Below are 22,542 nucleotides of genomic sequence, written 5' to 3'. Positions count from 1 at the left end.
ATTTCTCAAACTTCGCATAAAGCAAACAATAAAGAATACGAATTTAAGAGTTTAATTTACATGGAAAAAATATTGTATAATAGGAAACATATCAAAATAAGAAAAGGCTTCATGATTTTATTTTCTATATTTTTTATTACAGCGATTAGCTTTCAAATGTTCGTCAAGATCTGAAGATTGGAAGAATCCTCGTGAACAAATGATACACACGTGACTGTATGGTTTATTATGTACTTTTGATACATGTAAATCTAATAGATATTGGAGATAGTATGCGGCGGTACAGGTATCATAAGGACACTGATATTTATTAGAATTGCGGTGTCTGGATAGGTGTGCATTTAAAATCCTTTGGACAGTATATCTCTTATGACAAATTTCGCATTCAAATGGCTTTTCACCATTGTGTAGTTTCATGTGTTCAGCAATATTATAATACGATCGTTTACACTGTTCACAATTTCCAGAACGTCCCGAGTGCTTGGCTTCGATATGTTGCTTAAGGTTAGCCGAACTGGAGAAAGCAGCACCACATTTATCACAAATGTGCTGCTTCGGTATAGTGTGCATGATCTTTATGTGGTTTTTGAGAATATATTTTGTTTTTACAAGTTTTCCACAAATGTGGCACTTGTGCCGTTTGTCATCTGCATGTGTGGCCAAGTGTATTTTGCGGTCTTCAAGGGACTTGAAGCGTTTTCCACATAGCTTACAAGATATTCGCTTCTCGCCGTTGTGTATCTTTATATGAGAATAGAGGGTTCCGCTTTGTGTAAAGCTCAGATGGCACTGGGAACATTGGTATGGTTTCTCTTTAGTATGTGTTCGCATGTGCTGTACAAGGTTGGATTTTTTAAAGAAATTTTTCCCGCATGCGTCACAAACAAACTCTTTTTTCTGGAGTTTCTCATCCGTGTGTAGTCTGGCAACGTGCTCCTTCAGGGTCCCTTGAAGAGCGAAGCATTTCTGACAAGTGGGGCACCGATAAGGTCTCTCCCCAGTATGCTTCCTGTTGTGGATTAAAAAACCAGATCTCGATGGAACAGTCAAATTACACAGCTCACATCTAAATACTTGTTTTTCCTTTTTTAATTTTGATATCTTTCTTTGTTTTTTATCTTTAAATTCGGATAACTTCCGCCTTCTATATTTTCCATCCATTTTAGATTTCTCATCCACATAATATTCATCGTAGCTTTCATGTTCATTTTGTACACTACAGTTGTCAAATTCATCTTTAATTTGGTCGTTTTTTACATGGAGATCCCTAATAAAAGAATCGTCAAGAGGTATTTCTACTTCTTCTTTCAAAATGTCATCATTAATTTCTTTTTTAAATACAACATTTAAGTTGAAGATTTCTTGCAATTTATTATTCGATAGACGACATTTATCCGTAAATCTAACGACTACTATTAGCTCATCCCTACAATCTTTACAAATAATACTTGGCAGGTTATCATGTCGAATCAATTCCAATCCAGTGTATTCTTTGATAAGGTGGCTGTAATTTGCAGAATTCAGTGATTCGAAAACAGAGTTACCAGATTTATCTTCTATTAGGCATATACGACACGTACAGTTTATTTTATTCATATTCATTTTTATTTAATATGTTTAAAAATATTTTTTTTAAAAACTAGAATATATTGTTAACTCCATTGACACATTGTTTTTTTGGTTTTGACATTGACGTTTTGACGCATAGATCAAATATTATGTGTAGAGATTTTTTGACGTTTCCAAAAGCGGAATATGTTCGTAAATGATAAACCAAACGCTTGCGCTTTCTGGCGCTATCATTAGTACCTACCTACAATCACGTTGTTGAGATTAGTAGGCTCTTTTGAAAACTTACTCTGGCACAACTTTATACCTATTTTTAAAGAGCTTACAAAAATAGTTTGCAATTTAAATACACGCGTAAAAAATAAGGAAAGAAATGTAGAGGGGAATAATGATTTTGTTAAAAATATTAATCGGTTTATCACAATTTTGTTCCAATGAACGACAATTTAAAATATCTGTACAAATAAATTTAAACATTTTAGTAAAATAATACACACGCCTTAATTATGACTCTTCTGGTAATCTCAACATTGACAAAGAAGTATATTGAAGTGAGAATATGGAATTACGGGCATTTACAGGGCTCACGATCTGTCATTGGCTGGTTAAAGTGGCCACTTTTTTTGCACTGTGTGACATTTACCATTCTGCCCATATTAACAATCACATTAAAATTTCAATTTCAATTTCATTCATATTAACAATCACAGTAAAATTTCGTCTGCAATATTCATTGTTAAAATTAGTATGTTAGGAGAAACCTTCATGAGATGTACGTAAGATTCTTTCCCAAATTTTTTAACATACCCTAGTTAGTCTCCTAAGAAGCTTGAAAATAACATTTTCAATTTTATTATACTTATTCATAATATTTTTGTGTCAAAATTTATATTTTATATATTAAAAGCATGGTTAATTCTGTGGTAATATAATACTCTCCTTATCGTTCATCGTTGACATTGTGTAATACCACTTAAAACTTATGTTCACAAATGCTGAATTTTCTGCATTAGAAGCTATTTAAACTATTGTATAAAAAAGTATATCAAGATGAGAATATGGATCTGTGCAACATTGGTCAGCAAAAATGATTTATGTAATTCGTTTTCCTAAACATTCTGCTTGGTGAGAATCAGGATTTTGGACCTTTTGCAAAGAACAAACATGCTTATTTCCAAACATCATTGGAGTACATTTTTAAATTATTTTCAATGCTAATTTTACTTATTTTCTTAAGGATAAAACTTGGATCTTGTTCTATTACTAATAACCAGCCAAGAGAGCAATCAAAATATAAATCACACCTACTAGTTTCCTGCCTTTAAAGAAAACCAAATCAATTATGTCACCTGGAGAGAAGACCTGTAATGCTGACCAAACGAGTCATCTTTTCACCATGACAATTTGACAATTCATGTGTACACAACAACAGTATATAATAGACAATGGAAATCCAAGAACACCACAGCAATTTCAAGTGCCTAAAACGCCAGCTCTCATTTCTCTGTCCTACTACTAACAAAAGCAGAGAATTTCAGAGACACCACCATGTCGAGCCGCAGAAAGGCTGTTGCTCAAGAGGGGGCACCCTCATAGAATATCTGGCTACCAATTTGTTGGAGTTGGCCGGCAACATCACCAGGGACAACAAGAAGACCATGATCACCACTAGCCATCTGCACTTGGTCATCCACAATAACGAGGAGCTTAACAAGCTGCTCCCTGGCATGACCCTCACTCAGGGAGGTGTACTGCCCAACATCTTAGTCATGCTCCAGCCCAAAAAGTCCACGAAGAAGACTCAATAATACAGTAGCTCCCCTTCTTCCCTTTCCACAGATTCATCCAATTCAAGTTTTTATTTAATATTTTTTTTGGCTATCATTATCATATTCATATCATAATCCACATCTGTTTAAATGCCCATGAGGTAGTATTTTACGAAAATGGTGGTACATAATTTATCTAAAATTATTATTACACAAATTTCAATAACTGGTTTCCAGTTGGTGAGCCATCCGCCTTATTTACTACATATGATATTGTCAACCTTCACCTCTTCCTATATCATAAAGAAAATCTTCACAAAAACAGACTCAAATGATAGTGTCAATACAGTATGTTAAAGGCTTTTATAATTTTTCAAAAATAAAAAGTGAGAACAGCTTTGAATTATCATTGGGAGAAGTGCATTAAATTTCAATAAGAATATATTCCTACCTCTATTCTACGACATTTATTTCTTGGGACTGTCCAGCCAACTCCCAAGTATGTTGTTCGTTTAATTTTATTTTATAACAAAAATCATTTAAAAATAACAATAAGAAAAGGTCTTAAAACCCCTTGATGTTTTAATAACAGTTTTTGTAAAATATACACTAATCTAAATCATAGTTAAATCCAATTAAAAAATATGTAATAAACATATTTTGTCTACATTAATGCGTGGATTAATCAATAAGAAAATGTAGTTGACGCTACATATCCAGAACACAACAACAGAGTGCAACAAATACACCTGTATGGCAGAATAAAAAAAGAAGAAACCTGGTGTAGGTACATCTAAAGATCAAGAGTAAATGAACATTCACTCCATCATCCGCATTTTCTAATTTATTTGTTAAATAGTATTTTTTATTGCCGTTTTAACGGTTTATATTTACATGGATATATATTTTTTAAAACAGGGAAAGTAAAATAAAGAAAACTTTATGATGTTATTTTCTATATTTTTTATTACAACGATTAGCTTTTAAGTGTTTAGCAAGATCTGAAGATTGGAAAAATCCTCGAGAACAAACATTACACAAGTGAGTGTATGGTTTATTGTGTACTTTTAATATATGTAAATCTAATCGATATTGTAGGGGGTATGCGGCTGTACAGGAGTCATGAGGACACTGGAATTTATTTGAATTGCGGTGTCTGATCATGTGTCCTGTTAAAGTTCTTTGAATTGTAAATCTTCTGTGACAGATTTCACATTCAAATGGTTTTTCTCCATTGTGTAGTCTCATGTGCTCGGCGATATTAGAGTATGATCGTTTGCACTCGTCGCAGGTTCCTGAACGTCCAGAATGTTTGGCTTCGATGTGCTGTTTTAGGTTAGCCGAATTTGTAAAAGCTGCTCCACATTTATCGCAAATATGCTGCTTCGGTATAGTGTGCATGATCCTTATGTGGTTTTTAAGAATTTGTTTTGATTTCACAAGTCGATCACAAATATGGCATTTATAGTTTCTCTCATTCGTGTGTGCGATCATGTGCCTTTTGAGATCATCACGCGATTTGAAGCGCTTCTGACATACGTGGCAAGATATTCGTTTCTCGCCATAATGCAGCTTTATATGAGACGATAAGGATCCACTTTGTGCAAAGCTCAGAGGACACTGGGGACATTGGTATGGCTTTTCTTTAGTATGTGTTCGCATATGCACTACGAGATCAGATTTTTTAAAGAAATTTTTCCCACATGCGTCACAAACATACTCTTTTCTCTGAAGATTCTCATCCGTATGTAGTCTAGCAATGTGCTCCTTTAGGGTCCCTTGAAGAGCGAAGCATTTCTGACAAGTGGAGCATTGATAAGGCTTCTCTCCTGTATGCTTCCTATTGTGCACTAAATAAGCAGATCTACAAGGGATTGTCAAATTGCATACCTCACATCTGAATACTTCTTTTTCCTTTTTGATTTTACTTTTTTTATTCTGTTTAAAATCCTTAAATTTGTGTTTGGTCAGTGCCAGCTTCCTTACATATTTTTCCTCTGCCACAATTTCATCATATCCACAATCATCATCATACTTGAAGGACTCAGAGTCATCATATTCCACCTTTATCTGGTAGCTTTTTATTTGACCATCTCTAGTGAATGAACAGTCAAGTGGAACCTCTTCTTTTATAACTTCATTGTTTGTTTCTTCCTTCAATTGAATATTTGAATTGAAGATTTCTTGAAGTTTATTATTAGATAGACGACATTTATCAGTAAATCTAACAACTACCATTAGCTCATCCGTGCAAAAATTACAAATAATATTCGGCAGGTTGTCATGTCGAAGCAATTCCAATCCAGTGTACTCTTTAATGAGATCACTATAGTTTGCAGAATTCAATGATTCAAAAACAGAGTTACCAGATTTATCTTCTCCAAGGCATATTCGACATGTGTAATTTATTTTATCGATATTCATGTTTAATTCATTGAGAATTTAATTATTTTGTTTATTAAATCAGCAACGACAGCAGACCCGCTATTGACATATTGACACATATTTTGTTGTTTTGACGTACACACTGAGATTTTCATAGATTATTTGACGTTTATAAAAAAGGGGTGTGTTCCAGAATAAATCTCTTTCCCTCAGCAAACATTTTTAATAAAATATATTTATCTGAATCAATTCGATAATACGTTTTTTGATTTTCGATAAATAAAATTTACATGATAATTCTCAGTAATATATTGGAGACTAAGATATGCGTATTTAAATACTTACGCTGAAATGTTGATCGAACAGCGCTAAAAGAAAAAACGTTCACCGGATTAAATTCTCGAACACGCTCCTAAAATAGAAACGTCAAAAGTTAAAATATGTGTCAACATAGAATGTTTTGTGATTGTTGATGAAAATTAAATGCTCAAATAAAAATGAATATGGATAAAATAAACTGTACGTGTCGGGTATGCCTAACAGAAGATAAATCTGGTAACTCTGTTTTCCAATCTCTAGATTCGGCAACCTACAGCGACCTCATCAAAGAGTATATTGGATTAGAATTAATTCAACATGAAAACCTACCGAGTATTATTTGTAACGATTGTACGGATGAGCTCATGGTAGTTATTAAATTTACCGATAAATGTCGTTTATCGAACGATAAGCTGCAAGAAATCATAAATTTAAATGTTTTACTTAAAGAAGAAACGAATAGTGATATTATAAAGGAAGAGGACATTCCTCTCTGTAGTCTGTTTATCAGAAATGGTCGGATGAAAAACGACCAAATAAAGGTCGAATTTGACAACTTGGAGTCATTCAACGAACCTGAAAGCTATGATGACTACACAGATGAAGAAGTTGTGCCGAAAAGGAAATACGCAAGACTCAAGAAGCGTAAATCTTCCAAGCATAAATTTAAAAGCTTAAAACAAAAAATCAACTACAAAGCCAAAAAGGAAAAAGAAGTATTTAGATGTGAGGTGTGCAATTTGACTATTCCTTGTAGATCCGCTTATTTAGTCCACAACAGGAAGCATACTGGAGAGAAGCCTTTCCAATGCCCCACTTGTCAGAAGTGCTTCGCTCTTCAGGGGACCCTGAAGGAGCATATTGCCCGACTACACACGGATGAGAAACTCCAGAAAAGAGAGTATGTTTGTGATGTTTGCGGAAAGAGTTGTTTTAAGAAAGCCGATCTCGTAGTGCACATGCGAATACATACTAAAGAGAAACCCTACCAGTGTCCCCAGTGCCCTCTGAGCTTCGCGCAAAGCGGAGCACTCTCTTCTCATATAAGGCTACATAACGGAGATAAGCGAGTAGCTTGTCACGTATGCGGGAAACGATTCATGTCTCACTCCGCTCTCAAAAGGCACATGATCGCGCACACGGACGAGAGAAACTATAAATGCCACATCTGCGAGAAACCTCTTAAATCGAGATACGTTCTCAAAAACCACATACGGATCATGCACACAATACCCAAGCAACATATTTGTGATAAATGCGGGACAGCTTTCAACAATATAGCTAATCTTAGGCATCACATCGAAGCCAAGCATTCGGAACGTTCGGGAAACTGCGACCAATGTAAACGACCATACTCTAATATCGCCGAGCACATGAGATTACACAATGGCGAAAAGCCATTTGAATGCGAAATCTGCCACAGGAGATTCACAATTCAAAGGAGTTTAACCGGACACTTGATCAGACACCGCAATTCTAATAAATTCCCGTGTCCTTACGACTCCTGTGCCGCCGCATACTCCCAGCAATTTAGATTAGATTTACACGTTTTGAAAATTCACAACAAGCACTACACCCACGTTTGTGATGTGTGTTCTCGAGGATTTTTCAGATCATCAGATCTCGCTAAACACTTGAAAGCTAATTGCTGTAAAAAATATAAAAAGTAAAATGTTTCAGTATTTCATTAGAGTACATTTTGTCCGCCTCTGTAGTGTAATGGTCAGCACACTAGGCTACCATGCTGGAGGTCCCAAATTCGATTCCCAAGAGGGTCAAAATAAATATTAGTGATTTTTCAGTCTAATATTTATTTAATATGACCCTGGACTGGTCGGAAGCGGAAGGCTGATCACCTTTCCTTCGTGTATTTAACGATCAAGATAACACTGCTTCTATACGATGCAGTGCCCTATGCACCATTGGGTGCGGATAAGGGTTAGAAGAAGACATTCTGTACATATGTAAAAAAATTATCAAATATCATCAGGCATCTATATCATCATCTCTGTTACTATAAAGTTGGCAATTCAAAGTTTTCCCTTTTTTAATGACGCTGATGATATTTAGTACTGAAACATCACTTTTTAAATATACTCAGACCTCTCTTTCATTTTATTCTTTGTCGGAACCTCATGGCTGAAGTACCGTGACCGTAACATTCTCAAAAACCATGACAAATTTTCAATACAGCACTCTTCCATTTGACAGAAGAATGCTCATATGGATACTGCCAAAATACATATCATTAGTAAAACATGTAAAGATTAATTTATTACTTCATTGTCAAAATTCAAATTGATAAAAGGAAAATCTTTTGAAGATATTTTTTTCTGGTTGGTTTACTGGTGAAAGGGTACTTTATTTTATAGGTTTGGGATTTTTATCCCTTTGGTTTGCAATAAATTGTACAAAATAAAATGTTTAATATATACTTAAAAATGAATCAAAATAAACATTCTGTATATAAGAACTAATCCTCGTTTTATATTAAATTCCTAACTCTATCCACTTTGTAAAATTACCTTTGTAGTACTATGACAGCAATGATTCATCTGGTAATTTACTTTAAGGACTACCCTAATCGTAAATATACTCACTGTGCAAAAATGGTGAATGCCATAAAATGGGATTGCCTTTGTTTGGTAATCACACTACGGGGAGGTAATGAATCTTCAGCTTTAGGTGCAAGTCCAGGGGGATATTAAATAAATATTTGAGTGCACTTATATTTACTAAGACCCCCCCCCTAGAAATCAAACCCGGGATCTTCAGCATGACCGCCAACGCACCAACCACTTTACTATTATTTAAAATACTATATGACCATTTAAAATACTATATGACATGAAATGAATAAACAAGCCATATACAAAGAACAGTGGTGGTTGTTATATACAAACAAGTACAAATGATCAGGCGGGGGGGATCATTGATGATATAAAAAATGTATAGTCGGATAATGAAAGAAAACAATAAATAAATTTTGTATATTAAAAGCATTGATAACTTTGTGGTATGGTAATATAACACTCTCCTTACCATCCATTGTTTACTTTGTGTAATACCACTTATTTTTTTAAACAATAAATTGCCCTTTCTTTTTCCCCACAGAATTGGATGGTTAAATCAACCTGCCATTTTACTTTGATTTAAGTCAGTGTGTAGCAATTTACTGTCAGAATCTGAAAATAAGTGTACTGGAGAACATTTTGAACTATCAAACATTTCTTTTCATGAAGAGTCCAACCCTGATTTATCCCTCAGCGCCTGTCCTAAGTATGGATATGGGATTAAAAAAGATTAAATACACAGAACATTTTTTTTAATGTATGACTTTTCAATGTACATTTTTTTAAATTCACAATTACATTGAGAGACTAGATACATGTAGTTCTTAGACTAATCTAGAGCTTAAACTATCTTATTTTTATGCAGACTTCAATAAGATTAATAATAATAATAATTCATTTTGGTAATAAATAATTCAATACCCTTTATTATTCCAACAAAGAAATCACTCAATTTCAATATTTTGCATATAATTAATTTGTGAATCTATGTTGAAATTATTCCTGTATCTTAATTTCTCACAGACTTTAATATCACAATTTTTTGTTATAAATTTTATCATTTATTTTATTTTTGGATCTAGACAAGCGAGTTCTCTTCTTCTTCTTTTATGGCCTTTTGTCTCTGTTCTAGCTAGTATCGAGTTATATTTTTATTTACACTTTTTAAATTTGAATTAAAAATATTAGTATTCCTATCAGTAGTGTTAGTTTTATTAATATTTTTTTTGCGAATAGAAATTGTAATGAATGAACTACTTGATGGACAACGTTGGACAGTATATTTGTGATTTTTTGTAAGAGTGATAATATGAGGCGTAGGACTGTAGAGATAAGTATGGAGTTCGTGTCTGGTTAGGGGGGGACTGTGTTGGAGAAAGCAACTCCGCTAGATCCAGATGGAGACTGTGCAATTGGGAAATAAAGAAGTAAGGGGTAAATATATGTTTGAGGTTTGGGAGGTATGCCTCTCAACTTCGACTTTTTTCCACTGTCTTTTTGAAGGATGTATGAAAGAGTGTACGGCCGTCTTTGGTTTGGATGTAGAAGTGGGATTTTTAGATGCCATTTCTGCATAGAAACTGTGGCTTTATTAAACATTTTAGATGCTTCCTTATTGGAAATGTTCTTATCAGCCATTGAGAGTTTAATATTCTATTGCCTGCTTAGTTCCAGGCATGACTTGCTAATGGCAGAGTGAGTTCCTGAACAATTGAGGCATTTAAACACTTCAGCTGCTACATTGAAAGTGTCCCCATTATGTGAGGACCCGCATTTATAGCAGCGTGCGAGGGATCTACATACAGTCTTCGTATTTCCAAATCTACAGCACTTGTAGCACTGAATCTTCGGGAACACAGAGCTCTACGGGAAGGAGTACATTGAAAAAATAAATATAAGAAGAAAGTGATTTTGAGTTGAAAGTCAAGACAACTGTGCTGAAGGGTTTCCACTCAACCATTTCCCCTGTTCTCGATCTGTAATTTAGTCGAGCCTTAAGAACCATACTGAATCCTCGAGGAACCTCAGCATTCTCCACAATGTCTTGTTCGGACTAATGCGAAGGGATACCTTTGGTAACTCCCTGCTTTGTGATTTGGTAAGTTGTTGGAATTGGCTTCCTTCGCCGTTTTGAACTCCAATGAAACACAGTTGTGGCTGACGAATTGAATTCCGTTCCAGGCCATTGAATATTGTTCCTGTGGTGAAAACGACCAAAGTCAATGTTATACAGGTTGGTTGCGGTTTCACCATCAGCCTGGAATTTTGTAACATGCACAATGTATGGAGCACGGTTCATTCCATTGTACAAGCAGATAATGGGGCTTTTGTTTGTGTAGCTGTGAGCGTGTTTATAGGTAAGTTTAGTATGGGGTTAGGAATTGACTCAATAGGGAGATCAACAATAATATTATGTGGATCAGGACTTTTATGAATGATATGATCTGAGTCAGAACTCGAATTCCTCTTACTATGTTTGTTTAGTTTTTGTTTTTTATGACATGATATTGGGATGAAGTATGACGCATCCGGGACAGACTCCATTGTTCCTTGAGAGGAATCTGATCCTTCATCCGAAAGGTCCGGAGGTTTCTCCGTATCACTCATCTTTTAAAAACGAAATATGAGTAGTAGTGATTTTAATAGAAATTTAAAAAAATTAATAAATTTAAAAAAATAATGAGAATTTTGTTACCTTGATTGTGGGGAGAGAATACATGGGAAAAAATAACAGCATGTGCTTATTGTAAAAAATCTGAATAGTAAAAAATGCACCAACTCATCCAGAAAACTGATTTTACAATAGTTAATAAAAAAAATTGTAAGTTGTAAAACAATTATTATCTCTAGGATAACAAAACACACCCGCCACCACTGTATTAGTCCAATGCCTCCATACAAGTGTCTATATTATAATGTTTCTCTATCATAGACTGACAAGCGAGTTCTCTCTTATACTTATGGCAACAATTAGCTTTAATATGTTTCAACAAATCTGAGGAACGGAAAAAGCCTCTCATGCAAATATCGCAAATGTGAGTGAAAGATCTTTTATGATATTTTAAAATGTGATGATCTAACTGATATTGAAGGTAATACGCAGCATTGCAGGAGTCGTGGGTGCAACGATATTGCTTACTATTAATGTGCTTTGCCAAGTGTGTTGACAGAGCCCGTTGAACAGTGAATTTCTGATCGCAGAATTCACATTCAAACGTTTTTTCTTCACCGTGGATTTTCATATGGCGAGCTATGTTGTTATATTGACGTTTGCATTTTTCACAATGTCCGGAACGTCCCGAATGTTTGATTCTTATGTGGGTATTGAGATTAGTTGTGCAAGTAAAAGCTTCGCCGCACTTATCGCAAACATGAGGTTTTTCGCCAGAGTGTATTTTCCTAACGTGTACTTTTAAACTGTTCAATGTTTTTATTGGTTTCTCGCAGATCTGGCAAACGAATAGTTTTTCTTCCACGTGCACTTTCATGTGCCCTCTTAGGGAAGAATGCGACCCGAAGCATTTCCCGCATTTGTGACAAGCGAATGGCTTCTCTCCAGTGTGTGTCCTGATGTGTGTGGCGAGTGTACCGGTTTGGGAAAAGGACTGAGGACAGTGCGTACACTTGTACGGCTTCTCTTTGGTGTGCGTTCGCATGTGAACCACGAGGTCAGCCCTCTTGGCACTGGACTTTTCACAGATATCGCAGATGTATTGCTTCTTTACATTTTCATCGTGCAGTCTGCTGATGTGTTCCTTCAGTGTACAATAAAGGGCAAAGCACTTCAAGCAAGCGGGACACTGAAAAGGTTTCTCTCCGGTGTGTTTTCTCTGGTGGACTATCAAAGCTGATTTACACGAAACAATCAAATCACAATCCTCACATTTTAACGGTTCTTTTATCTTTCTGCGTCTCGTTCTCTTTTTCTTCGATTTAACCCTTTCAGATTTGGTTTTATAAATAATTTCTAGCTGTTCGCATTTTGCTGAATAATCAGTATCACAGCTCGGAGGATCTTTATAGGAATCAGACTCCCCTTCTTCATACTTCACTTGGCCATCTTGGGAACTTTCGATGTTCAGTTCTTCCTTTATACAGACATTGAATTCCGATTCTTTTTTTAAAAGTGATACATTCAAATTTATTAATTTTTCTAACTTCTCATTTGATAGACGACATTTTTCGATGAATCCAATAACTACCATCAGCTCCTTTGTACATTTTTTACAAATAATATTTGGTAGGTTTTCATGTTGAATTAATTCTAATCCAGTGAACTTTTTGATCAGATCGCTGTATTTAGCAGAATCTCTTGTTTTGAAAACAGAATAACCAGACGTATCTTCTACAAGACATATTCGACATGTAGAGTTTATTTTATCTAAATTCATTTTTATTTTATTTTAATTAATATTAGAAACTCCCAACTATATCGTCGTCAATATGACATTCGAAACATATTTTGACATTTCTAAACACGACAGCGTTCATTTAATCAGAGTTAAATCAAAGCGCTCTCGCTATCACCTTTCTCAAGAAATGTTTACCGAAATACCTAAGTAGGATAAAAAAAAACATTGATGTCTGTGCAAAAACATCCTATTTTAAGTAAAATAAAACAAGAATAAATCCAGTATCTATTGGAAAAGTTGCAGTTGACGCAATCAGTTCGCATTCAGTCTCAAGACATACATATCAATCGGGGGCTAGAGGTCCTGAGTTAGATCCCCGGGGGTTCAAATAAATATACCTGATTTACAACTTTAATATTTATTTGATATCACCCTGCACTAGTACCTGAGGCACAGGCTGATTCCTGTGCCTTCATGTAACTAACGATCAATATAACTCTGAGTCAATGCGATGGATTGCCCTATGCACCGTTGAGTTAATTGATTTGAGTTGAATTCCGACATAGTCACACTAATGGTTGCTGATATTTATGGGAAAGGAAAAAGAAATCGATCTATTTGATCAATCAACGCAACTGTTTGATCGCTTACAGTGGTAGAACAATTCCCATATGTTAAAATGGCGGCAACGACAAACGAACTGTCAAAATTAAATTCTCATCGACGTGTGTTAGTTTTCGTGTTTTGTATTTTAAAATTTATACCAATATATTTAAATATATATTTTTGAAATTCAATGTTTTAAGCGATACATTTTTAAAAATGGCATCAGATGAGAATAAAATTCTTCCGATTATTAAAGAGTCCTACAACATTTGTGAAAAAACTTTCGCGCCCTTACGTTTACTTTATTACGATTACAACAACGCGTCGTACGCTGTTCTGTGGAACAAATTTACCATGATTATAAAAGACGTCCATAATATATCCGTCAATGAAGCCTTTCATTACCCTGAGTTTGTAATCTTGAATATTTATTTGGTAAAAAACATTTTCCTTTGCATCGACCAAGAATCATTTTTGCACTTTACAGTACTAAGAAAGAAAGACAGCGACACAAATGTACTCGCAAAACTTGAGTTCAAAACCATATTGAAAAATGTCTTCAAAGTTTATAACAATGACGAAGAAATATATATCCTGCTAACAAAAGAAAGTGGTATTTTATTGTACGTTTATAGCATCTTGGGTTCTTCAAAAATGAAAGTTAGCAGGATTTATAAGATTAATTTTAACCCACCTCAATCTATGAACACCGGTATTCAAATGGTAGTCAAGTCTTTAAAATCGTTTTCGATTGATTTTATTTCTAGCATTTTTCATATTGAAATTTCTCCCAACACTCTTGAATCACAGTTATTGTTAATAGCGATACATGACACATTATATTGGTCGCTTCTAGAAGTTGGAGATGATAAATCAGTAAATATGTCTGTTCTTTTATCCTGTCCTGTTCCGATAAATAACATACATTTGATGAACGAATCGAGAATCTGTCTTGATCTAGAAAGTGGTTCTATGATGATCATATACTGCCACATAGTGGACAGGTGTATGGCTACTGAAATTCTCCATTTGAATTCTAAAATAGAAAGAACATATTACACAAATGATTCTATCATATACAGTGATGGAGAGAAGCTATGGTGTGCTACTATCGATTCAAGTAATGATGGTTTTATTGCTAAACACAGCTTACTGAATATACAAATGCCATATGACTTTTTCTACATCAAAGAAAGAAACCAGATATTGTGTACTACTGTTTATAATCTACTCTACAAAGTGGACATTAACCTAGATATCCACAACATCAAATCTAGGGTCACTGATGTAAATGTACCGAAAAAGCTATCGAATACCAAAAAAATTATAAGCCAGATTAAAAAAGAAACGCTTAAAAATGAGCATGTTTTAAATGCAGTAATCAAAGAAGATGACTATACTGCTGCAATATTTTTTAATCGAAAAAAAAATGCATTCAAAGATCTTTTGCGCTCTTCTTTGAAAATATACAATCTCACAACTTTTGAAAATGACTCGGATATAACTCTAGTCGAAAATTTAAACAGATATTTGGACGAAGATAGTTATATTTATGTTGTTGAATTTGATGTTGCTGAAAATTTGAGTGAAAAAATTGAACATATGAATAAGTATTCCGATGATCTCTGGCATTTAGATATGAAATTTAAAGTTGATAATGTCTACAACTCGTATAATGCCAGTGTAAGAGTAAATACAACTCCGTGCTTTAAATTTGCTCTTCCTATTAAAAAGAAAAATATTAAGTCACAAATTGAATTGGAGATTAAATTAATTGCCCTTACTCCGGGTGTCCACAATAAAGATTATTGTTTCTGGTGTATTTTGCCTTCGAACACTCTGAATATCGACTCTGTTTATTATTTAGAATTGCCAAACGCAAACCCTCGTAAACGATGTTTATCAACCATAAACAATAGTAGTATATTGTATGAAAGAATTGCATCTTTAGCTACCAAAAATTCTGGTTTACTTGTCGAAATCGGTGACATAATTGAAAAAGATCCAGTACACGTGTCATCTTACTATATAAAGCTTCCATTTTCGCTTCAAGAAACTGCTGCAAAATTTTCTGATTGTTTCGCGCAAAAGATGTCCAGCAGTTATGCAGATAAATTCAGGGAAAGAATTCTCAGCACTGATTTTTTAAACTGTCAAAAATGTATAAGCATGAAAATATCAAACAATGCCATTGATATCTTCAATGAAAAACTTGAAAATAATTTCGATAGCATAAAGATTTCTAGCCCAGATGTGAATGCTTGCTGGGATGTTTATAAATTTATATTGAAGATTTCAAAAACAATTAGTGAAGAGAACACTGATAAGGCTGCGAATGTAGTACCACATTTTGATTATATGATTTTACAGGTAGGTAATCGTTTTGGAAGTTTTTATTATTTGCGTGAAAATGAAACAACTTTGACAAACCATATTTTCTATTTACAGAATCTTCGCGACAATGTAAGAGACATCATTGCATCGGGAGAAAACCTCTCTAGAGATGTGTTACTTGAACTCTCTGAAGGATTTTATAAAAATGTAATGGGCATATTACCAGTTTAGTCAAGACAGCGATGACTAATTTTATACAGTTTGAATATTTAATGAAGGACTAATCTAGTGAAAGTCCACTTTCTGTGAAAAGTGGTTTTGTTTCGCTACAGAATCCGGTTTAAGATCTATAAGAGATTTTCCAACAATCAATCTAGTTCTAATTCTCATGACTAAGTTTGACCTCTTGTTACACGCACGCTGGCTCTACCTGGAATTATTCTGTGCCATTCTCAGGCCTTCCGGAAAAGAGTCCTGTGTCCCTCTATCTCTTCCTCTTACTCGCCATTAATAAATTTACTCTTTTGATACTAGCATTATTTTTTTATCACAATGTGTACTGACCAAAATTTTGTAGAGATATCTCACGTACTAATATTGCAATATTTAAGGATATTACGATAACTTGCGAAATATGTACAGCGTGGTGTTAAATATGTGCATACGTTTTCTGTATTTTAAATGATAAGAATAAGTGCTTGACATAGGCTAGAAACAAGCACAAAGATGATGTGCGTTTACATGCAAATTTTGATAGACAGCCTGGCGAACATAGCATTGGATAGCGCCTAAGGTATACAACCAGTCACTGTGAGATGGTAATGTCATTCATTTACGTTAAAAACTTTGTATATCAACAGCGGAGACATCACAGCACATGATTTACTTAAAGGTGGGGACCGGAGTCATTTCGTCGTAACGTAACACGTTGCGATGCGAGCATTTGTACAATCAGTACAGCGAACCGAGCTGCTCGCCGTTTGTTCCGAGTACTCCATCCAACGTCGGATGCTCGCCGCAAATGTTACATTATGATAAAATGCTCCGGTCAGTCCCCACTTAAAGCGTCAGCGTCATATTGCAAGTATAAAGAAATATTGTAAATTTTTTTCTTTTCCTGAAACATGGAAAACTAAAAAATATACAGTTCTAGCATTGTATATCGCCTTACTAGAAGTATGTAAAACAATCCTATTACCGGCTGAACACACTCTTCTGCGGTATGAGTGAGCATGCCACTTTTGACATATGAGTGCTTTCCTATATCCAACTCAAGGTTTCAGATACTCACTCTCTTGTCTTAAATTCACACACTGAACACTAATCTTGCAGTAATGCGCGCACGTTTGCAGCTTATTGTTAATAGATAAATGACAAATATATTTTGTATATTAAAAGCATTGTTAACCTTGTGGTATGGTAATGTAACACTCCTTATCATTCATCGTTCACTTTGTGTGATACCATTAAAGTGGTATTACACAAAGAAAACGATGAATGAATGGAGAGTGCTGAACGACAAATAATAAATAAAAGCCAGATTTTAAAGATTTTTTGTATTTTTATCCTTATCACATAATGTACAGAGTCAGCAAGTTTAGATCATCTTCCTGACCAGCCTGTTGATCTTGTCCTCCCTGTTGCCGAAGTCTCCACCCTCCACGTAGTGGGTGGTCTTCTTCCTCCATCCTCCGGTGGGGGTGTTTAGCTTGAAGGGCCACAGGAAGTTGGTGGCGTACTTGAAACGACTGCCCACCGTGAAGATCTCATGGACCAGGTCCTCGACGCAGATGATGTTGGAGCGGCTCAGCTGCTTCTCTACAATGGTGTTGGAGGTGATGGGGATCCTCTGGTTGTTCACCTTGGCAAAGCCACGCTTGTAGATGATCTGGGAATCAATAAAGCACCCATTAGAGAGTACTCAATCAGGAGTAGTAGAATTTTGTGTAATTACATTAAATCACATAGTACTATGGTTACATCAGATAGGGACGAAAGACATTGTCGAATTGTCAGCAATACAAAATTCAGCTGAACTATGTAATCATCATCATAACCATTTCATAGCACTTTCACAACCCTATCATTGGTTCAAAGGTAAAACCAGTGGCGGGTGGTCAAATAAAAAAAACACTAATCTTAGTTGACTAATTTTGCCTCAATGGTGACAATCTTAGTGAACATATCGGTCAAAGATTGACATCAACCACATATTTCTGATAATGCAAACGAGTTTATTATGAAAACACTATGTCGGCAAATATTGTATCAGATACTCAAGTATACTTCTATTTCTAACAAATCTTCTCCGTCTTATTCCTCATTGCTGAGGGTTGTGAGGATGGATAATACCACTGAGGGTTGTTATTCTAACAAATAATGTATTTCAAAACTGCCCGTTGAGAACATCCAGGAACTAAACATCCCCGATAAAAATTAAATGTTGAAAATAAAAAATGCAGAGGTATTGAACAATGACGATCCCGAGCCGCTACGTAAACGATGCACAGAAAATGAGGCGGAGCAACGCTAGTAAAATAATCTTAAATTGTCAATATTGATTTGATAAGATACAGAATACACATCGACTTGAACACCCTGCGACAAAAGTGACGAGTCTATAGTTGATTACTCACCTCCCTGACAGTCTTCTGGTTGGGATACCCCCATGTGATGTAGGGTTCGCAAATACGGAGCATGTTCAGGGTGGCTTTGTTAAGGCGGACAAACACGGCATTGTTGATCTGGCGCAGTCTGAACAGCTGGAGAACTTTGCGGACCTGAAGAGACATACAATTTTAGATAAAGAATGCGATTATCATTCATTGCGACTGTGACACGATAGGTTGTATACACGCAATCAGCTATATGTGCAACACAGTGAAGAAGAAAATACTTGAATGATGAATATTATATCTATGTTTACAAACGGTAGCCAAACATGGTAACTACTCCACTACTAAAGTGGACAAATACAGTAAGCACCCTACAAACCCCTCGAAGCTAGTGTAAGGGCCAAGCATTAGAAATATTAGGTTTTTATTAAATTACTTTCCTCGCTGTGACTTCTTTTTAGGTGAATATAGTAATCACCACTTGAAAGAGAAAATTTTGCTGAGAAAAAACTGCTGGAACGGTTTATATTACCCTAAAATCACCACTTAAGTATATTTCCTGAAGTTATAATTAGAGGAATTAATAAACCAGGTGATTATGAGTAACGAATGGTCCCATTTATTTAATGAATCACCATAATTTGTCAGATGAGGCAAGCGCAGGATGTAAAAATCCTCAAAATAATATAACAATACTAACATTTTGAGTGTGTCCAAATACTTGTTTACAAATCTGGATTATCTCCAATTATAAGAGTTATTTTTCATATTATTTTTTGACATCTCAAGATAGATAAAGAATATTTAAGTCTAGGCATTTACGGGGCTTACGACCGTCGTAGGCTGGTTTAAGTGATCACTTTACACACATGTAACTATCACCAATTCTACCCATGATTGACAACCACACTAACTCAAATTCTTGGAACTTCTAGATATATTGATCAAACTTGATACAGTTCTTGAACTCGATAGACTTCACGTTTACATTAAGCAGAAATTCTTTAATTTGTTTGTGAGATGCGAATCCTGGATTATATTCACATAATTGAGAAACGCTAGAAAATACCATTTCAATTTTTTATCCAAGCTTATAATTTAATAAGCGCATAATATTTGGACACAATCAATGAAAATAAATATTAGTGATTTTGCACTGTAATATTTATTTAATATTACCCTGGACTGGTTCCTGAAGCGCAAGAGTGATCACCTTACCTTCATGTAAGTAATGATCAAGATAACACTGCGTCAATTCGATACAGTGCCCTATGCACCATTGGGTGCGGATAAGGGTTATAAGTAATATTATTCATTTGTGTCATTCCTTCCGGAAAACACAGACACCGACGTATACGGGGTGCGGGGTATACAGGATGAAGCATCACCTTGGGTGCCAGTTGGTTGATACCCCTGATCCTGACGACGAGGGCGAGGCGCGCCTCCGAGGGGATGTAGAAGTTGCCCTTCCTGCGGGCCTGGCGCCGCAGCCGGATCTCCTCCCTCTCCTTCATGTTGTACTCCTTCACGTACTTCTCCGCGCGCTTGAAGATCTCCTTGCGCTTCTTGGCCGCCGACGTGCGCCTCTTGATCGTGAGCTGGAAACAGTCACCGCACGTTATCCTATCTTATCCGATAGTTATCAACCGCATGACTCAGCATATAGATGATTTGTAAGTAGAATTCTATTTGATTGGATTATTTAGTATAAACAATATATTGGGTAATATATCCAAAATAAAATACAGTTTTTTGGATTGAATTCTACATTTATTTATGTATATTTATGTAAACGTGACGCGTTTCGTCTTCTTAGGACATTATCAAACACTCCATCTGTCTACCAACTGTCTGCAGTTACAATAAATAAACAATATATGACTACTCCATTTTATGTATTTTAATATTTAACCCATGACAGTAGGACTTATAACCTGAGGACGGGAGCTGACCCAACAGTCTACGAAGATAAATTGTGATAAAGCCAAGAAAATTTTATGTGTTTCATCATATTTTTAGTACAATGTCAGACACATGACTCAGACAACCTACTTAGTGTGAATGTACTGGATAAAATATGTCCAGGAGTGAGTTACTACGGAAAAAAATGTATCTGGGAAGTAAGTTTTATATTCTTTTTTTTTTTTTTACTTTGTATAATTTTATATCATTGTCAATGCTGTAAGCAACATATTTTCTTTGTTAAAAAAATTAATCCAGTAGATTTACATCAAAATTATCAATATTTTATTTCATGGGTTTTCTTTGACAGCGTCTTTACGATGACATTACACAAACTTTGTTTTAAGTAAAATGTCACAGGTAAAACAGAAAAAAACCTGAAGTGTAGTTTTAGTGTTTAAATGCAACCACAGATGGCAGTCAAATGACATTTGATAAATAAGTGTGACCGGGCTTGAGTTATACATAAACGGAGATGTTCATGTATGCCTATACTTTTTTTATTATTTATTTGGCAGTCACCCAGTGAGAGGATGTTTCTGCCAGTGTCAAGTATAAACGCCTATACTTCTTTGATGAAAGTTTTGTTTAAACGATCATGGCCATACTCCTGGACAGATGAAATCCTTTTCCTTTGAAATTACATTATGTGACTGATGGCATGATGAGTACTCAAAATGCAAAACGTCTCAGTTTGACTACATTAAAAGTGCTTTACTAAAGTAAATTAGTAAAAAGACGGTTATTTTTCAAAATATAATGTTTGTCTTCTCTCAAAATTACTAGCATTAGAAAAAAAAACATTAAATGGAATACATAATAATTTTAGATAATTTATACATCGCCATTTTCGTAAAATACTGCCTGGTGACTACCATTGAAAATATTTCACGATAAGAGAATTTATGTTGCCATAAATTCCTTAAACCTTATTAAAAGCAATTTATTGGGAGTGAGTGCTCAAGAACATTTATATTTTTGATACAACTCTTTTTGTCATTCCCAATGGCGGATGAACGAGAATTTCGACTTTAATCATCAATATAGTATGGTATATAAATGTTTATTTCTCCTTTATTGTCACGGAAACTGTAATGTAAATCTGATTGTGAATAATATAAAACCCACGATGAGAAATCTAGTTGTAAATTATATAAACAAAGATTCAACATATTCTCATGGAAGATCAGTTGTTGGCGATTTTATTGTTTCTGTGTTTCCATCAGATAGGGACGAAAGACATTGTCAAATTGTCAGCAATACAAAATTCAGCTGAACTATGTTATCATCATTTTGAAACACAGATGAATCCACTATGATACAAACTACATTACACAATAATAATAATAAATTATGACCGAAATCAGAACTTACCTGTACGAGCTTGGCGCGGTTTGTTTCCCTCCTTTTGCGGTGTTTCAGAACTGATTCTGGAACGGCAGGGAGTTTCTTCCCGTCCTTAACTTCATTCTTCTTGGCCGCAGGGGCCTTTGCTGTAGTCGCAACCATTTTTACGTGCTGCAAAAAACAACGCGGTCAGACATGGCGGATGCACTTGACAGATGCAGGTTATGAGGCATGTTTACATAAAATTAATTAAAAAATGCACAATTCACACAAACTCGAGTTAGTTACTCTATCGTCACCCATGTTCATCCACAAAGGGCATTGCAATTCATTTAAATTTGCAATTTCGGTTTAAAATTTGACAACTAGCCATCAGGCACACGAGTGTTTGAACGTCGAAAATATTGATAAATACGCCACGTCCCTGGGATAAATTTATTTTAAAACAATATATAGGCTTCAATGAAAGCATTAAAAACTTTTTTAGAGTAGAACTGCTCGTAAGTTTCATGTAAAACACAATTATTTTTACTCACCAGCGGGCGAATCCTCGCGACACGTGTATTAACAACTAAAAAGAACGAAAGAGCGATCAAAAGACACTTCCGGCGTTTCTACCTGTTAAGAAAAATACAATTTAAAGTACCTACTTTAATTTTATAAATGTATTCTTGTTTTTATAATATTAAATGATTTTTATATACTTTCACAA

General features: G+C 35.0%; 6 protein-coding genes, 1 long non-coding RNA gene and 2 other non-coding genes across 9 annotated transcripts; 3 read left to right on the top strand and 6 right to left on the bottom strand.

Annotated features, from left to right (window-relative positions):
• Window positions 1-117: 117 nt before the first annotated feature.
• LOC148313356 (zinc finger protein 711-like) lies at window positions 118-1,682 on the bottom strand. Its single transcript, XM_088264587.1, has one exon. It carries the CDS (start codon window positions 1,600-1,602, stop codon window positions 118-120), a length of 1,485 nt encoding a protein of 494 aa, XP_088120713.1. The 5' UTR covers window positions 1,603-1,682.
• Window positions 1,683-3,014: 1,332 nt separating this feature from the next.
• LOC148313355 (histone H2A-like) lies at window positions 3,015-3,484 on the top strand. Its single transcript, XM_088264575.1, has one exon. The coding sequence runs from the start codon at window positions 3,015-3,017 to the stop codon at window positions 3,375-3,377; it is 363 nt and encodes a 120-aa protein (XP_088120701.1). The 3' UTR covers window positions 3,378-3,484.
• Window positions 3,485-4,286: 802 nt separating this feature from the next.
• Window positions 4,287-5,858, bottom strand: LOC148313354 (zinc finger Y-chromosomal protein 1-like). The gene has a single exon (XM_088264560.1). The coding sequence runs from the start codon at window positions 5,760-5,762 to the stop codon at window positions 4,287-4,289; it is 1,476 nt and encodes a 491-aa protein (XP_088120686.1). The 5' UTR covers window positions 5,763-5,858.
• A 704-nt stretch (window positions 5,859-6,562) lies between these two features.
• LOC148313353 (zinc finger Y-chromosomal protein-like) lies at window positions 6,563-7,838 on the top strand. Its single transcript, XM_088264550.1, has one exon. The coding sequence runs from the start codon at window positions 6,563-6,565 to the stop codon at window positions 7,709-7,711; it is 1,149 nt and encodes a 382-aa protein (XP_088120676.1). The 3' UTR covers window positions 7,712-7,838.
• Window positions 7,839-11,368: 3,530 nt separating this feature from the next.
• On the bottom strand, window positions 11,369-13,032 carry LOC148313352 (uncharacterized). Its single transcript, XM_088264268.1, has one exon. The coding sequence runs from the start codon at window positions 13,003-13,005 to the stop codon at window positions 11,494-11,496; it is 1,512 nt and encodes a 503-aa protein (XP_088120394.1). The 5' UTR covers window positions 13,006-13,032; the 3' UTR covers window positions 11,369-11,493.
• Window positions 13,033-15,800: 2,768 nt separating this feature from the next.
• LOC148313351 (uncharacterized) lies at window positions 15,801-16,434 on the top strand. The gene is made up of 2 exons (XR_015837962.1): window positions 15,801-15,942; window positions 16,021-16,434. It is a non-coding gene; the product is annotated as an uncharacterized LOC148313351 (long non-coding RNA).
• Window positions 16,435-17,447: 1,013 nt separating this feature from the next.
• On the bottom strand, window positions 17,448-22,414 carry LOC148313348 (large ribosomal subunit protein uL30-like). The gene is made up of 5 exons (XM_088264455.1): window positions 22,367-22,414; window positions 21,858-22,001; window positions 19,910-20,119; window positions 18,543-18,686; window positions 17,448-17,794 (listed from the first exon to the last, which is right to left on the bottom strand). Exons 2-5 carry the CDS (start codon window positions 21,990-21,992, stop codon window positions 17,504-17,506), a joined length of 780 nt encoding a protein of 259 aa, XP_088120581.1. The 5' UTR covers window positions 21,993-22,001; window positions 22,367-22,414; the 3' UTR covers window positions 17,448-17,503.
• On the bottom strand, window positions 17,879-17,966 carry LOC148313350 (small nucleolar RNA snR60/Z15/Z230/Z193/J17). The gene has a single exon (XR_015837984.1). It is a non-coding gene; the product is annotated as a small nucleolar RNA snR60/Z15/Z230/Z193/J17 (small nucleolar RNA).
• Window positions 21,698-21,785, bottom strand: LOC148313349 (small nucleolar RNA snR60/Z15/Z230/Z193/J17). The gene has a single exon (XR_015837977.1). It is a non-coding gene; the product is annotated as a small nucleolar RNA snR60/Z15/Z230/Z193/J17 (small nucleolar RNA).
• Window positions 22,415-22,542: the final 128 nt, after the last annotated feature.

The sequence above is a fragment of the Brachycentrus maculatus genome, unplaced genomic scaffold (genome assembly GCF_059751285.1).
Source record: "Brachycentrus maculatus isolate JH-2025_06_01 unplaced genomic scaffold, ASM5975128v1 h1tg000015l, whole genome shotgun sequence".
Classification (NCBI taxonomy): Eukaryota; Metazoa; Arthropoda; class Insecta; order Trichoptera; family Brachycentridae; genus Brachycentrus; species Brachycentrus maculatus.
The sequence above is the reverse complement of the archived record's forward strand: the minus strand, read 5'-3'. Positions and strand labels throughout refer to the sequence as shown.

Coding starts and splice junctions, on each gene's coding strand:
- LOC148313354 (XM_088264560.1), bottom strand. CDS start 5,762: ATGAATATCGATAAAATAAATTACACATGTCGAATATGCCTTGGAGAA.
- LOC148313353 (XM_088264550.1), top strand. CDS start 6,563: ATGAAAAACGACCAAATAAAGGTCGAATTTGACAACTTGGAGTCATTC.
- LOC148313355 (XM_088264575.1), top strand. CDS start 3,015: ATGGAAATCCAAGAACACCACAGCAATTTCAAGTGCCTAAAACGCCAG.
- LOC148313352 (XM_088264268.1), bottom strand. CDS start 13,005: ATGAATTTAGATAAAATAAACTCTACATGTCGAATATGTCTTGTAGAA.
- LOC148313356 (XM_088264587.1), bottom strand. CDS start 1,602: ATGAATATGAATAAAATAAACTGTACGTGTCGTATATGCCTAATAGAA.
- LOC148313348 (XM_088264455.1), bottom strand. CDS start 21,992: ATGGTTGCGACTACAGCAAAGGCCCCTGCGGCCAAGAAGAATGAAGTT. Junction 20,120..21,857: donor ACCGCGCCAAGCTCGTACAG/GTAAGTTCTGAT, acceptor GACTGTTTCCAG/CTCACGATCAAGAGGCGCAC. Junction 17,795..18,542: donor ACCAGAAGACTGTCAGGGAG/GTGAGTAATCAA, acceptor ATTGATTCCCAG/ATCATCTACAAGCGTGGCTT.